This window comes from Leguminivora glycinivorella, chromosome 27, assembly GCF_023078275.1.
Source record: "Leguminivora glycinivorella isolate SPB_JAAS2020 chromosome 27, LegGlyc_1.1, whole genome shotgun sequence".
NCBI classification, from domain to species: domain Eukaryota; kingdom Metazoa; phylum Arthropoda; class Insecta; order Lepidoptera; family Tortricidae; genus Leguminivora; species Leguminivora glycinivorella.
The window spans coordinates 2,095,823-2,112,556 of record NC_062997.1 but is presented as its reverse complement, the minus strand read 5'-3'; the positions used below and the strand labels follow the sequence as shown (position 1 = coordinate 2,112,556).

General features: G+C 37.6%; 2 protein-coding genes across 3 annotated transcripts in view; one reads left to right on the top strand and one right to left on the bottom strand.

Annotated features, from left to right (window-relative positions):
* LOC125240191 overlaps positions 1-13,487 on the bottom strand; it is a 53,320-nt gene extending 39,833 nt beyond the window's left edge. Inside the window, exons 1-4 of the mRNA XM_048148015.1 lie at positions 13,394-13,487; positions 12,131-12,296; positions 10,865-10,946; positions 7,042-7,180 (exon numbers count right to left, since the gene is read on the bottom strand). Coding sequence (XP_048003972.1) covers positions 7,042-7,180; positions 10,865-10,946; positions 12,131-12,296; positions 13,394-13,454 — 448 coding nt within the window. The 5' untranslated portion in view covers positions 13,455-13,487. The remainder of the gene's footprint in view (positions 1-7,041; positions 7,181-10,864; positions 10,947-12,130; positions 12,297-13,393) is intronic.
* The window catches only part of LOC125240226 (putative fatty acyl-CoA reductase CG5065), a 71,479-nt gene that overhangs the window by 29,720 nt on the left and 25,025 nt on the right, over positions 1-16,734 (top strand). The gene's annotated exons all lie outside the window — the stretch shown is intronic.

The window sequence follows — 16,734 nt, the reverse complement described above, 5'->3', positions numbered from 1 at the left end:
AGTCAGGGTCTGATGATGGTATCCTGGAGAAATCGAGGGAACTCTTCAAATGTTATAGGCACATGTAATGTTTTTAGTATATTTTTCAAAGGTACACCAGTATTTACGTCTGATGGTAATAATTTTATGTGGCTGAGCTGATGATGGAAGGTCAACTCCTCAATGGTTAGGAGTTTAAGGATAATTATTTCACTACTGTACATGTATTCGGACTGATACATATAATATCACTAGGAACCACTAAAAATCAACTGAGCTGATGATGGAAGGTCAACTCCTCAATGGTTAGGAGTTAAAGGATAATTCTTTCACTACTGTACATGTATTCGGACTGATACATATAATATCACTAGGAACCACTAAAAATCAACAAATAAATAAACTTTTTAACAAAAAATAAAACCGCCTTCAAAAATAAGCGCGTTACAAAACACGGAGAAACTAAAAAGCCAAAAATAATAAACCTTTCAATTCAGATTTCTTATCGTATTGCAATAAGCTAAACATCCAAATTATAAACAATTCAATTATTTTTGGAGTCGGTACCAGCCTGTGTATGGTTGGGTGGGTCAAACAGGCAATAGCAAGGCGACGAACAGGTCTGGTACCGACTACAAAAATAATTGATTTGTTTATAATTTGGATGTTTAGCTTATTGCAATACGATAAGAAATCTGAATTGAAAGGTTTATTATTTTTGGCTTTTTAGTTTCTCCGTGTTTTGTAACGCGCTTATTTTTTTAACAAAAAATAAAACCGCCTTCAAAAAAAAGCGCGTTACAAAACACGTAGAAACTAAAAAGCAAAAAATAATAAACCTTTGAATTCAGATTTCTTATCGTATTGCAATAATCTAAACATCCAAATTATAAACAAATCAATTATTTTTGTAGTCGGTGCCAGACCTGTTCGTCGCCTTGCTATATTGTCTGTTTGGCCCCACCCAACCATACTCAGGCTGGCCCCGACTCCAAAAATAAATTGATTTGTTTATAATTTGGATGTTTAGATTATTGCAATACGATAAGAAATCTGAATTCAAAGGTTTATTATTTTTTGCTTTTTAGTTTCTACGTGTTTTGTAACGCGCTTTTTTTTGAAGGCGGTTTTATTTTTTGTTAAAAAGTTTATTTATTTGTTGATTTTTAGTGGTTCCTATTGATATTATATGTATCAATCCGAATATACGTACAGTAGTGAAAGAATTATCCTTTAACTCCTAACCATTGAGGAGTTGACCTTCCATCATCAGCTCAGCCACATAAAATTATTACCATCAGGCGTAAATACTGGTGTACCTTTGAAAAATACATTAAAAACATTACATGTGCCTATAACATTTGAAGAGTTCCCTCGATTTCTCCAAGATCCCATCATCAGACTCCGACTTGGTGCCAATGGGACCATCTCGGGGTTATACCCGTTCGATCAAAAAAACAATTTTGAAAATCGGTCCACAATTCTCGGAGATATCGAGTAACATACATACAAAAAAAAAATAAAAAAAAAAACATTCAGTCGAATTGAGAACCTCCTCCTTTTTTGAAGTCGGTTAATAAACAAATCAATTTATTTTTGGAGTCGGGGCCAGCCTGAGTATGGTTGGGTGGGGCCAAACAGGCAATATAGCAAGGCGACGAACAGGTCTGGCACCGACTACAAAAATAATTGATTTGTTTATAATTTGGATGTTTAGATTAATGCAATACGATAAGAAATCTGAATTCAAAGGTTTATTATTTTTTGCTTTTTAGTTTCTACGTGTTTTGTAACGCGCTTTTTTTATACATGGGCTTACTCTTGGCCAGAGACTAGCCAAGGGCAAAGACGTGGCCTACGATGGAGTGAGCTCGCCCAGAAGATGCCTGTTCACTCTTGATTTGAAGGTTGCCGGGTTATATGAGCTCGGAAATATAGCCGCCGGCAAGGAATTCCACTCCTTGGCAGTGCGCATAAGAAAAGAAGAAGCAAAGCGCTTCGTGCGGATTCGTGGAATATCTATCAAGTAAGGATGGAGACCGGCCGTGCGTCTAAGTCCGATGGTAGAATGAGGACGGTGGAATAAGCTCGTGTAGCTCTTGAGCACACTCCCCGAAGTGCAATTTTTTGCCCATCCAGGCTAATTCATCCATTCATAATTTCCAAAACATGGAATATGTCCTTTATAAATCACATTGGGCAGGACGAGGATAAATACAGTGGCTTGGATCTGTAGCCTTACCACAGATTTGACACTGAGATATTAGCTAACATAAGCATCGTAAGAGTGAGAACGCGAGAACTCACACACGTGGTATAGAATACTTATAACTAAACGACTAAATTTTGAAAAACCGCAACATAGTGGACCGATTTCACTGAAACTTGCACTGAAACTGGCACTGAAACTTTCATTGTGCTCTGTCTACCCCTTTATAGGATACAGGCGTGATTGTATGTATGTATAGTCAACCAATTGGAACCCTAGGCCACTCTACAACCATGTCAAAATGACAAGCAGTATGAGATTTCTTACAATCTGATTTATAACGTCACTATGACATAGTTCTATAGTGGCCTAGGGTTCCAATTGGTTGACTGTACATATACAATCACGCCTGTATCCTATATACGTATATATGATTATACATACATACGTATAATTATATGATTATTCACGCTACTAGAACGCGAACGGTACCTACGGGACAGGTTGATATGGTGGTTCCTATACACCCTGTTTTTATTGAATTCCGTTAACTTTAAGGGAAGGTTCTTTAGATCAAATACAATTAATTTCCTTACGAAACTAGCGTCTTAACTCTTACGGTTATCGAGTTATTAAAAAAATAAAGTTAATTACTGAACACGTGTGTGGCCTTTACCAATTCCTAATGTTATTTGTTTTGACATGTGCCGTCAATCACTTGACACTAACTTGACTGTTACCTATCCTTAAGGATCTCTCACACTAATAAATTCATTTACTATGTATGAAAATGATGAAACATTTTTTTTTGCGAATTTAACTAAAAGTGATATACAGGGTGGTTCCTGATAATGAATCTAGCAACGTGTCGAATTTAAAGGAAAACAAAAAAAAACACGGTGTAGACAAAGCCACGTCAAGTCCTTATATCTCATGCCACTTCCTTTAGAAATTGTCGATCTGATTAACAAACTTTCTTCCTACTTCCCTACTATCCGATATCGGTAGGTCCGATATCCCATACATTTAAGTCGCCGTCTTTGATTTTTGCCTTTGAAATACTTCTGACATCCGGATCTGGGGGCCGATTTTTGAGTCTCACGCGTTCGAATTCAGAAAATTGTCACTGAAAATAATAGGCAATTCACCGTTTTCAACCGGTATTTTAGTGACAGTGAGACTCAAAAATCGGCCCCCTGGATAATGTGAAAACGCACTATTAGGATCAGTTGCATCAACCACATTTGACAGGCAGAGCAGATGTAGGTATCTATGGAATTTCCCATAAGTATCGGCACTCCCGTGCAAATAAAAGAGACACGGCGATATTAATAGCTCACCGCTGGGCGAGTAGCTATAGACATCGCCGTGTCTCTTTTATTTACACGGGAGTGATTATCTTTTGTTCGTTTTTATAGCCGATAGCGCATAGTTTACTAGCTCGCGGTGGGACCAGTGCCTAATGGGGAAACCCATATCAATGACACCTAGTTACAATTCCTTTGTAGAGTATAGTTATTGTTCACTATTTCTACTGAAGTCACGATTCTGTTACCATTACATACATAAATTATTTATTTATTTAAACATTATTGCACAGTAAAAAAATGTACAAAAGGCGAACTTAATGCCCGAAGGCATTCTCTACCAGCTAACCTTTGGGCCAAACAGAGAAGAATAATATAGTAAATTTCTTATACATATAGCCATACGGTTGCGAGTTCACACGTCAGACATAGGGGGAGTCCGGGAGACGACCGTAGGTGACTTGAACCAGCACATTAATAAAAGTATCAAATGAAAATATTTATTTTCACCACACCAACTGGTAAAGATCAATTTTGCTATTCGAAAACGGATAGCAAAATTGCATTTTATCCACAAGAGTGCAAAGTAATTTCATACAAATTTTAACTTGATGCCTTGAGCTGGCTGGTAGAATTTACCTACAAATAATTATTTTGAATCATAAATATTGAATAGATTGCTGGATTTGATTTAAATTGATGTTTTATAGTCAGTATTGTGTTCGTGTTGGTGTGGTGAAAATTTTTGTGTTTCACTCGGTGGCAAAGTTTGTTTAACCTACGTGCCTTGAGACCCTCGCAAAGCTCAAGATTCCACTTTTTGAACCACTCGCTACGCTCGCGGTTCAATATTGGAATCTTTCGCTTGCTCGGGTATCAATATTGGCACGTGCCGTTAAACAACTACTTTGCCCCCTTGTAAAACAAATAACTATTATTAATGCACGTGTCATGTAAAAGTAAGTACTTAGGCATCTTTAGGTCATATTGGATTGCTGACAAAATAAATGATTTCATTTTGGCATGCTATGAATGAAATGGTTTTATATGACAGGTTGACTGACCCTCTAGCACAACTTGCCTTGTCGCGCGCGAGTCCATACTTGAAGTCGCGCTTGATGTATGGACTCGCGCGCGACAATGCAAGTTGTGCTAAAGGGTCAGGTCGCGTTTATAACAGGCGGTAACTGTGAGGTAACCGAGAGCAGGTGGGCGGCACTTTCGGAGCGGGAGTGGTCATAATGTACAATAGTACTCTTTACTATACTGTGGTAAAGGATAGCATCTAGCATAGATAGTGAAGGATAGCATATATCATAGATAATTTCATTAGAACAATTTTCTTCATACTACACTGAACTGACACGACACCCCATACATCAGAATAACTGCGCCCTCCTGACAATCCATACTAATATCCATACTAATATTATAAATGGGAAAGTGCGTGTGTCTGTTTGTTTGTCCGTCTTTCACGGCAAAACGGAGTGACGGATTGACGTGATTTTTAGGGTTCCGTAGTCAACTAGGAACCCTTATAGTTTCGCCATGTCTGTCTGTCCGTCCGTCCGTCCGTCCGTCCGTCCGTCCGTCCGTCCGCGGATAATCTCAGTAACCGTTAGTACTAGAAAGCTGAAATTTGGTACCAATATGTATATCAATCACGCCAACAAAGTGCAAAAATAAAAAATGGAAAAATATGTTTTATTAGGGTACCCCCCCTACATGTGAAGTGGGGGCTGATATTTTTTTTCATTCCAACCCCAACGTGTGATATATTGTTGGATAGGTATTTAAAAATTAATAAGGGTTTACTAAGATCGTTTTATGATAATATTAATATTTTCGGAAATAATCGCTCCTAAAGGAAAAAAAGTGCGTCCCCCCCCCCTCTAACTTTTGAACCATAAGTTTAAAAAATATGAAAAAAATCACAAAAGTAGAACATTATAAAAACTTTCTAGGAAAATTGTTTTGAACTTGATAGGTTCAGCAGTTTTTGAGAAAACTACGGAACCCTACACTGAGCGTGGCCCGACACGCTCTTGGCCGGTTTTTTAAGTAGAGATAGTTGAAGGGATAGAGAGTGACATAGGCATCATTTTGTCTCTTTCTAACCCCCCACTTCCCTAAAATGTTGGCGTAAATGTTGGGAATTTCATAGACAGCACGTCGCACGAACGTATCTATTCTACAAGAGCTTAATGTCAAGACTCGCCTCTCTGCTATCTGCCGGGAGAGAATTATAGGCTTCTTTGGCCATTTGGCCAGACGAGATCCTGAGTGGAGAGCACTGCAACGTACAGCGACTTATGGTGGTCACGACCCTCAGTCATGAGGTTTCGATGAAGAAGAAGAAGAAGAAGAAAATGAAGGGTGGAAGTTTGTATGAAGCATTTCGCAATTTTCGCGAGCGAAGCCGCGGATAAGAAAGCTAGTAGTCATATAGGTCCTGCTTTAGTGGATATCTTAACCCTTAAATGCATGGTGATGTATATATGCATCATATATTTGATGGACTGTGGCTCAATATGTAGCTATCCAAAATCACATTTAATTATTATTCAGTATTTCTTTCCCATCACGGAACAATGGTGTTCCGGACCTTTGGGAGGCGTGCGCGGGGCCGAAGCCAACACGTAGAGGCCCTTTCGACACTTTAATGAAATGTAAGGGGTACACCGAGCGGATGTTGCCCTTGCCCGTATCATGGGACACACGCAGAGGCAACACCCGCCAGGGTGTAAGGACTATTTGAGAGTTAATGGAATCTAAATTGAATTACTCAGTATTTATTATTATTTAATAAATAATTAAATAAATTAAATAATACAATGATTTACTATTTATTATTTAAGGATAAAGATGAAATGGCGGAAAAGTGTGAAATAACAGGATTATGGCGATTATTAGTATGTAATTTAGGCAGATTTTTTTGGAATTAGTAATTAGTTTATGTTTAAACATTTTATCATGGGGGTTTCAGAAATAGTGTACCTTTCTAATAGTAGTAAAACTTTACAAATAAAACTTACCAATATATATTTATATAAATAAGTTTTGGCCTATTTAACTTCTAACCACAGATGTCATATATACCATAGATCAAGCAAACGTCAGTACTTACGTACTTAGCGTGTCAAATGAACTCAGTGAAATCCACTGAGTTGTCCGTCTTTACTCGCAGCTTGCAGCTTTCGGGCGTCAATTTTTGTAAGTTGAAGTCAACCAAAACATAAAAAATGCCTCGTTACGTGATATTCAATTGCAACAACACAAAAATTATGAACAATCAAGAGCCTGAGACATATTTAAAATTACAGGCAAGAATCAACTTCAGTACAAAATTTGACACGCTCGGCCCCTATACAAATATATGAATTTGTTTCTTCTATCTAAATTAAGTTCTGTGCTTCTAACACTGATTTAGTATTAAAATCATTAATATTAATTATTTTTTTATTATTTTTCCCAGAGTCAGAAAGCCTTTGTCTATCACATATATTAATATCTCGTTAAAAGAAAAATTCATGCATTTAACCTTACCAACATTTTCCACGGTGATACTACACAGTACAAAAGTGTATGATTCGTGGTCCACAGGATTTATATTACGTTGTGTATTTTTGTTAAACCGTAGCCTGCAACTCCATTTTCCATACATGAGCTTTGTAACTTCGTGTTCCTGAAAGAAAATTAAGATTAGTTCATTTTTATTAACGAACTATAATAATTCCTAGCTTTCGCGTTATATTTGAAATTTTTGAAATGCTACATACAAACTTCCACCACTCATTTTAGGGAAGTGGGGAGTTAGAAAAAGACAAAAAATAGCCTATGTCACTATCCATCCCTTCAACTATCTCCACTTACAAAAACACGACAATTCGTCTCTCCGTTTGGCCGTGAAAGACGGACAAACAGACACACATGATACATATTCCATATCCCGAATTGTGTTAAGGTAAAATACCCCATAATGGACGGTGATGCCATTATGGACAAAAAAACACAAATCCTTAAAAATAAGTATCTAAAATACGTTTCTAAAAACTGACGGCTATGTACCATAAACTAGAGTTGTAGAGCTGTTTAATTTTGAAATTTCAATTAATTCGGTTATTTCTGAAGGATTTGGAGACAAGATAAAATTCACCAGTTTACTGAAAAAAATATCAAGACGAATTCTTAGTAATGTTGCTAAGAGAGATGAGTTCATGTATAAAATAATAAAAAAATAACGCACGGTGTAATCTTGAATGCGTTTTACTTACTGCATTAAGCATGAGATAAGGTAATAAAACATACTAGTTTGTTGCTCCAAAGATGATAAAGAAATGATGTTATTTTGCGAGTGTCCATTACTGGACCCGAAAAACTGCCTACCTCCTATGATGGACAAGGAACAATTTACAAAACCAAAATTTACAAGAAACAATCCTATGTTAAAATAACCCAAACTAATTGTATTTATGGTGTATAAAAAAGACTCATTGCGTATCAGTTGGCTTTAAAATTAAATTTTAAACTTATTTCACTGTCCATAATGGGGGATCCATTACTGGAGAACTGCCGTCCATAATTGGAGAAAAAACACCTAGTTTTAATTTGTTAACTATGAAGAAACCAATAGGAGTATCTATTCTGCAATACGTTTGAAATGTAGAAGAAGGATAGGACATTCAAGATTTAACACGCTTGGCGGTAGAATTTTTACATTTATCAGTGAAATATCAAAAACTGGCGAATTTTTTTCTTAAACTGTCCATGATTGGGTTCGTCACCTTATATGGAAATAAAAATTGAGCGCTTTTACATTTTGGTGCCGCGTGGCCCAGGATCTTCTCTATCTACGTGCTATGACTTTTTAACATACATACATACATACATACATACATACATACATACAATCACGTCTGTATCCCATAAAGGGGTAGGCAGAACACATGAAACTACTAAATCTTCAGTGCCACTCTTGGCAAATAAGGGGTTGAAAGAAAACGGAAACTGTGACTTTTTAACATTTGTTTTTTTTTCTCAATTCTAAGAGATGAGCAACGACTTATTCAGGCGAATTTTTCACACAGGACGCGTGGAAGGTTATACCGTAAACACAGTTTCCAGCAACTCTGTGGCAGTTGATCAACAATTTGATGTTCCATAAATGGTTACGAGTAATGACTGCATGATGTTTATATTTCTTAATAACGTTGAAAAGTGGCATTCAGGGAAGTAATGCGTCCATTCCAACATAGTGTACGGCCCTAGTGCACACTAATATCATAAAGGAATAAGTAACGGAAGAGTTGTAAGTTCTCCATACATCAGTAAATGCGAGTTATTTGTATAGGCATATTTAAGTGACATCTAGCGACAATCACGCGTCAATCACGCGTCAAATAGCGTGAATTATCAGTACCACTACTCGATACTAGGTGGCAACAGTGTCTCGTCTGCCAAAAAAATAATATTAGAACAATTTACAACTTACATTACAAGCAGAAGAAATTGAAAACAGAATACTGATTAATACTATTGTAATATTAGCTAAAAATTGGTGAGCATTAGACTCTTCGTTCGTCGCGACATCTATTGACAAGTAGCAGTACTGTTTTTTTTATATTATAAATAGGCTTACTCTTGGCCACAGACTAGCTGAAGACAAAGACGTCGTCTACGATGGAGTGAGCTCGACCAGAAGATGCCTGTTCACTCTTGATTCGAAAGTTGCCGGGTTATATGAGCTAGGAAATATAGCCGCCGGCATTTACGCTAGTTGACGCGTGATTGTCGCTAGATGTCACTTAACTATGCATATACAAATAACTCGCGTTTACTGATGGAGTTACAACTCTTCCAATTCTTATTTCTCTATGCTAATATTGAGCGTTGTGCGGGGCGTGTGGTATGGATATCAAACAATTAAAGCTCATACAAGTATCCTGAGTCGACGCTACATAGGGTCATAGATTAAATATGAGAAGATCATACCATCCCATACATTAAAATGCGACCACCTAAGACCGCTTACACTCCACCACACATAGATAGCGCCACAAAAAAAATGTGTTGTAGCTTTCGATTATACTTGTAGATGGCGTTAAGTGTCACTTTTGACATAGATTTACGGCTCGGAATTGACACTTAATGCCAATCTACAAATAATCGGTGGCAACAAGGCATTTTTTTGTGACGCCATCTATGTGTGGTGGAGTGTAAGCGCGTTCGTAGGCGGTCGCATTTTAATGTATGGGATGGTATGATCTTGTTATTTTTAATTTATGGCATAGGGTAGATGCACTCTCGCACGCCACGCTGCACGCCCCTCGAAACGCTCCGCTCCAAGCGTCCACACAGGCCTTACGGCCCAGCCACGACATTGGTCTAAGCGCGACAGCGGTGAGCGGCAGCCATACGTGCGAATGAAAAGTCCCATCGCTGTGTCTCACTCCAATGTGTGGCCGCCGCTCACCACTGTCGCGCTTAGACCAATTTCGTGGCTGAGCCGTTACACAGTATAGGAGCAGTTCTTAAAAAGTTTGTACATAGCCACGTCTGCAAATTTTAATTGATCTTATTTTGTTACCAACATTTTTTTACGACCGGTCTGGCGCAGTCGGTCTGACCCTGCCTGCTGCGCCGCGGTCCCGGGTTTGAATCCCGGTAAGGCCATTTTGTGTGATGAGCTCAGATATTTGTTCCTGAGTCATGGATGTTTTCTATGTATATAGGTATTTATATATTATATATATCGTTGTCTGAGTACCCACAATACAAGCCTTCTTGAGCTTACCGTGGGCCTCAGTCAATCTGTGTAAGAATGTCCTATATTATATATATATATATTATTTAGTAATATAAGTCGACTTTCGTGATATACAGGATAATTGTTATAATTAAGAAAATATAGATACTAGAGAACCTTAATGACGAAATAAAACTTACTAAAATCTCAATTCATCAAACAAATCTTGGTAACAAAATAGTATTGAAAATAAAAATTTACTAACTTAACTTAACCTTTTCCTTAATTTTTAACCCCCGACGCAAAAACGACGGGGTGTTATAAGTTTGACGTGTCTGTCTGTTTGTCTGTCTGTCTGTGGCATCGTAGCTCCCGAACGGATGAACCGATTTAGATTGAGTTTTTTTTGTCTGAAAGCTGAGTTAGTCGGGAGTGTTCTTAGCCATGTTTCATGAAAATCGGTCTACTATGTCGCGGTCGGGGTTTTTTTCAAAATTTTAATTTTGTGGTTAGGTTAGTTGGACGATGTAACTGACGGACTAAACACAATGGCATTTTTTATGAAGTCGTCATCCCTATTCATTTAATTAAAAAAATATTATTGTTGTGCAAAAAGGGACTTACCTCAAACCAAGGATCATAATGTTGCTGTATGTCATATTCATCATCTAAGGCATAATCTCCTGAACCATTGTTATATGAGCAACTGAAAATTTCGTATGAATATTAATTATTTATATAACTCGTGCATAATACATTATTAAAACACGAGTGCTGTTTCATGAAATGAGCCGAAAGATATAAGTTTTTTGCAAAAATGTCATTTTTGGCACAAGCTTTTATCCCCGACTGCACCTTTCTTTCAACAGCCATCTACTGTTCTCCGAGACGTTTCTAAAAACCCCTTACTCGACGATGGGGATACGACGTTTCATGACAGAGTTCCTATGACCACCTTTCTGCTCCATCATCAGATCAGCTCCATGATACCATAATATTGTATTGTCACGAGATTGACATATGTGTGCAAAATTTTAGCTTATTCGGAAACCGGGAAGTGGGTCAAATTTAGCTTCTACGTTTTGACGCACACTAACATACTAACAAGGCAAGTTGAATAAAAGCTTGTAAAAATAGCATAATTTATGAAATATCAAAGAATCCGTAAGATGGCGCCACTCGCGGCTAATTTATCGATATTTCTTAGTTCAAATTTCTTTGAAACTATCGATATGTACAGCACTGATCTAACACTGTATGCGTAGCCAAATGCACAAACGCTCGCGATAATATCTCGTTCGTAGCTATCTATCTCTATCGCTTTTGCGTATTGGCGCGACAGAGCCAGACTACATTTCTGAAGCGTTTCTGTGGCGTTTGGCGTCGCAGAAATGCCATTCGGCTACGGGGCTTGATCACATAATAGTGCATAATGACATTAATGATCTGTCAATTTAGTTCTTCTAACTTTGGAGCCAACTTTATAACCCCTTATACTATTGTTTGTCGGGGAGACCGGGGCAAGTTGACTATAGGGGTAGGTTGACTAAATATTAAAAAATTGAGCCAAAAATCAAACTTGAGCCAACCAGTGATCCGATAGAGGTACGAGAGGCCCACCGGTGACTGAGCGGGGGGAGGTGACGGACTTTCGTACCTCACTGGTTGGCTCAAGTTTGATTTTTGGCTCAATTTTTTAATAGTTAGTCAACCTACCCCTATAGTCAACTAGCCCCGGTCTCCCCTACATAGTACAAGGTCTATTTTGAACTGTTATAATATTTGAACTTTTATATATTATATTCATTAAGATTTCCAAAATTCAACAAAAAAATAAATACTACAGGGTCATAGGAGGCTAGAGATACATAATTTTTAGCAAAAACTTACTTGGCTTTTTCAACATGGCCATAAATTGGCTGCAATCCCGCATTTAATATAATTTTTTGTCCCGTTGTTGAAACAACTTTATGAGTTCTTTTAGTCACGTTCCCATTTGTCACTTCTGGATTACAATGTGCTGTATCGTCACTTATCGTAATGTCGAAATGGACAGCTGAAAAATTAACCACAAAATTAAAATTTTGAAAAAACCCCCGACCGCGACATAGTAGACCGATTTTTATGAAACACGGCTAAGAACACTCCCGACTAACTCGGCTTTCAGACAAAAAAAACTAAATCAAAATCGGTTTATCCGTTCGGGAGCTACGATGCCACAGACAGACACACACACAGACAGACAAACAGACAGACAGACGGACAGACAGAAAGACAGACAGACAGACAGACACGTCAAACTTATAACACCCCTTCGTTTTTGCTTCGGGGGTTAAAAAATAGTACGAATCATCTCGGTCCTGGGTTCGAATCCCGGTAAGCGCATTTATTTGTGTGATGAGCACAGATATTTGTTCCTGAGTCATGGATGTTTTCTATGTATATAAGAATGTATTTATCTATTTAAGTATGTATATCGTCGCTTAGCACCCATAGTACAAGCTTTACTTAGTTTGGGGCTAAGTTGATTTGTGTAAGGTGTCCCCAAATATTTATTATTTATTTTATTTATTATCTGTTATTTTTAACCCCCGACGCAAAAACGACGGGGTGTTATAAGTTTGACGTGTCTGTCTGTGGCATCGTAGCTCCCAAACGGATGAACCGATTGAGATTTTTTTTTTGTTTGAAAGCTGAATTAGTCGGGAGTGTTCTTAGCCATATTTCATGGAAATCAGTCCACTATGTCGGGGTTTTTTCAAAATTTAAAATTTGTGGTTAGGTTATTGCGCAGAGGCCTGAAATTTGGCTTATTAGACTTAATGACTATGTACAGTCGACTAATAACCTAACCACAAAATTCAAATATTGAAAAAACCCCCGACTGCGACATAGTAGACCGATTTTCATGGCAAAGAACACTCCCGACTAACTCAGCTTTCAGACAAAAAAAAACTAAATTTAAATCGGTTCATCCGTTCGGGAGCTACGACGCCACAGCACACACACAGACAGACAGACAAACAGACAGACATGTGAAACTTATAACACCCCTTCGTTTTTGCGTCGGGGGTTAAAAAGTGGATACATCTCTTTGTAGTCGACTGTACCTACTGATAGTGATAGTGTTAAGTCTAAATAATAATTACGCACTGGTCACATTTTCACCATAAAATCCACACACACAACACAAAAGAAGGGTTACAACTCTCATTTTAATTTACACAATTCATGGCGTCCAAGTTCCTGGTGAACTGAGTAAAGACTGAACTAGAGATGGGCCGAATACGGACTTTGCCGAATAGGAATATTCGGCCGAACATTCGATTCAGCTGTTACCGAACCGAACTAACGGCCGAATATTCAGTTGAGCCATATTTTAAATTTTGGCTTATAGAGTTAAAAACGTTTCAATGATTGGTAATGGGTACACATTTATCTTACTAAGGCTCTGTTCCTATAATTTAGTGCATAAGAAAATTTTGGTTTTTGTTTCTTAAGATACGTCATTTTACCTTTTTTACAAAGTTATTGTAGTTTAAATTTAACATTTTTTACGCATTTTTAACTCTCTTTGGAGTTCCTTAGAATGCTGAAATAGGGTGTCATTATGCGATGAATTACTAAACAACTTACGCTATTTATTTATTTAGTTTATTCGGTAAATAATCGGCCGAATACGAACATTGAAAAACTTGCCGAATACCGAATAACTACCGAATATTCGGACCATCTCTAGACTGAAGGTTTACGTCACAGGTCATCATAGATGACTAACATAATGCAGGACAAAATATTTATCCTTAAAACGTGTTTTCCCGTATATAAATACAATAGAATAAGGAAGTACGTTGAGACAGGATAGATGTCACTACTGCCCAGTGGCGTAGCGTCGATACAACTCGATTTCCAACGGGTTCCCTAAAATTCTGCAGTATCTGTAGATGTCCATACAAAACTTAAGAAATAAGTAAAGTAAATGAATTGAACGTGACGTCACTCCTCAGTATTTCATAGTAATTCCATATTACTAACAAATCGTTTTTACAATTCATAAAACCAGCCAAGAGCGTGTCGGGCCACGCTCAGTGTAGGGTTCCGTAGTTTTCCGTATTTTTCTCAAAAACTACTGAACCTATCAAGTTCAAAACAATTTTCCTAGAAAGTCTTTATAAAGTTCTACTTTTGTGATTTTTTTCATATTTTTTAAACATATGGTTCAAAAGTTAGAGGGGGGGGACGCACTTTTTTTTCCTTTAGGAGCGATTATTTCCGAAAATATGAATATTATCAAAAAACGATTTTAGTAAACCCTTATCCATTTTTAAATACCTATCCAACAATATATCACACGTTAGGATTGGAATGAAAAAAAAGTCACTCCCCACTTTACGTGTAGGGGAGGTACCCTAATAAAACATTTTTTTCCACTTTTTATTTTTGCACTTTGTCGGCGTGATTGATATACATATTGGTACCAAATTTCAGCTTTCTAGTGCTAACGGTCACGGAGATTATCCACGGACGTCCACTATCCACAGATAGACATGGCGAAACTATAAGGGTTCCTAGTTGACTACGGAACCCTAAAAAAGAAGCTGATTTAACTAGTAGGACACTAACCTATTGCCCCGCACAACACTGCACAAGCGACCTGGGAAATTGCATGGAAAAATTATGCATGGATTAATTGATGAAATGAGTCTGCGGAGTGCCAGTGTGGCCACCCAGATCAGACGGTGCACCATATAGTCTTCGAGTGCCCCATCACCAAGTTTAGTGGAAAAAGGGCTGATCTTAAGACACTTTCGACAAATGCCGTTGAATATCTTAAATCTAGTATTTTAAAAATTTAAGTCCAAAGGCAGACAAAAAAAGGCAGGCAAGGGGAATCTGGCAGGCCCAGGCGGAGATGGCGGGACGACCTGGACGTGTATCTCAGCGACTGGCCGGAGATCGCTCATAACCGGGACGAGTGGAAATCGAAGGGGGAGGCCTTTGCCCAGCAGTGGGACACAGTATAGGCTTTAAATATTTAAAAATTTAAGTAGAGAACAACCTGTAAGCCATACGATAAATAAAATAAAAAATTGATAAATTTGCTATGCACTTTTGCAGCTCACTACTGTCGAATTCAAGTACGACATGCACGACTATAATGATATGAGCATAATAACCCAACCACAAAATTTAAATTTTGAAAAAACCCCGGACATAGTGGACCGATTTCCGTCAAACATGGGTAAGAACACTCCCGACTAATTCAGCTAGACAGACAGACAGACAGACACGTCAAACTTGTAACACCCCGTCGTTTTTGCGTCGGAGCTTAAAAGATCTGCCTGGGTATTTGCGTCTGGTGGATTCAATAAGTCTTTTTTTTATGGGATAGGAGGCAAACGAACAGACAGGTCGCCTGATGGTAAGCGATCACTGCCGCCCATGGACACCCGAAACACCAGACGTGTTGGAGGTGTGTTCGTTGGGAATATAATATGCCTATTCTAAACTAAACATTTTAGATCTAAGTATTGCAAGCCTCTAAATTTGAAGTATGGTCACCAAACTTTATATGGTTAGTTTACATATTTTGTCTGAAAAAAGTTTGCGTCTTATCTTGCGTCTATCTTTTAAGCCAAACTTACCCATTTTTATACTCTCCGCTCCTTGTGTAAAGCCGGGGCGGAGCCCTAGATTGCCAATAAGAGTACCTAAATAAATATTAGATTGCAGATTAAGTCACTAAGGTGCGTGCATAGGTCCGTATTGTTATGTTATGACATTACTACCTAGCTTTATTTGTCAAACTTGTACATCATTTTGAATGACACTATCTCTGTCATTTTTCATGTGTACGAGTAAACTCGTTGTAAACTAAACTTATTAGATCACGGAAAAGTTCTTGCATTCTGCATCAAAATATCGAGAACTCGGAAAAAATCAAAAATGTAATCCCTGTCAATATAAGTCTAACGAAAATAACTGTGAATCATTCAAAACTTTTAACTAAACTTATTGACATAAAACCTCCAAAAAGTTTTAACCTTTTTACAGTCCATTGACATGTCTGCCACTAAAAACCCTAAGCGACGTTGACGTTTCAATATCTAATATTATCGTAAATTTTATCAATTTTACAAATAATCGCATAGATAAACGTGTAAACTGGGCGCGTGAGGTGTTTTATATCGTGGAATTTAGTTAATCATCATGATTTTACGTGAAAATACGTAGAAATTATGTAATTAATGACTCTTGTGGTATGAATCGTGGATAGTGACATTCAGCTGTTCAATAGAAGTTTTTGATATTGCGGTAAGAAAAAACAATATTCCAAAATGTATTAACAGAAAAAGGCTAGACCATCTGTCCTTTAAAGGCAAGTCGCGCGAGAGAAAGCTTTCAAGTCTCGTCTAAGAGCGTTTTCATATTGCTCAAACCGATTTTAGATTTTGGATAAGAAAATAAGGAAATAAAATTGAAAATGCTCCGTT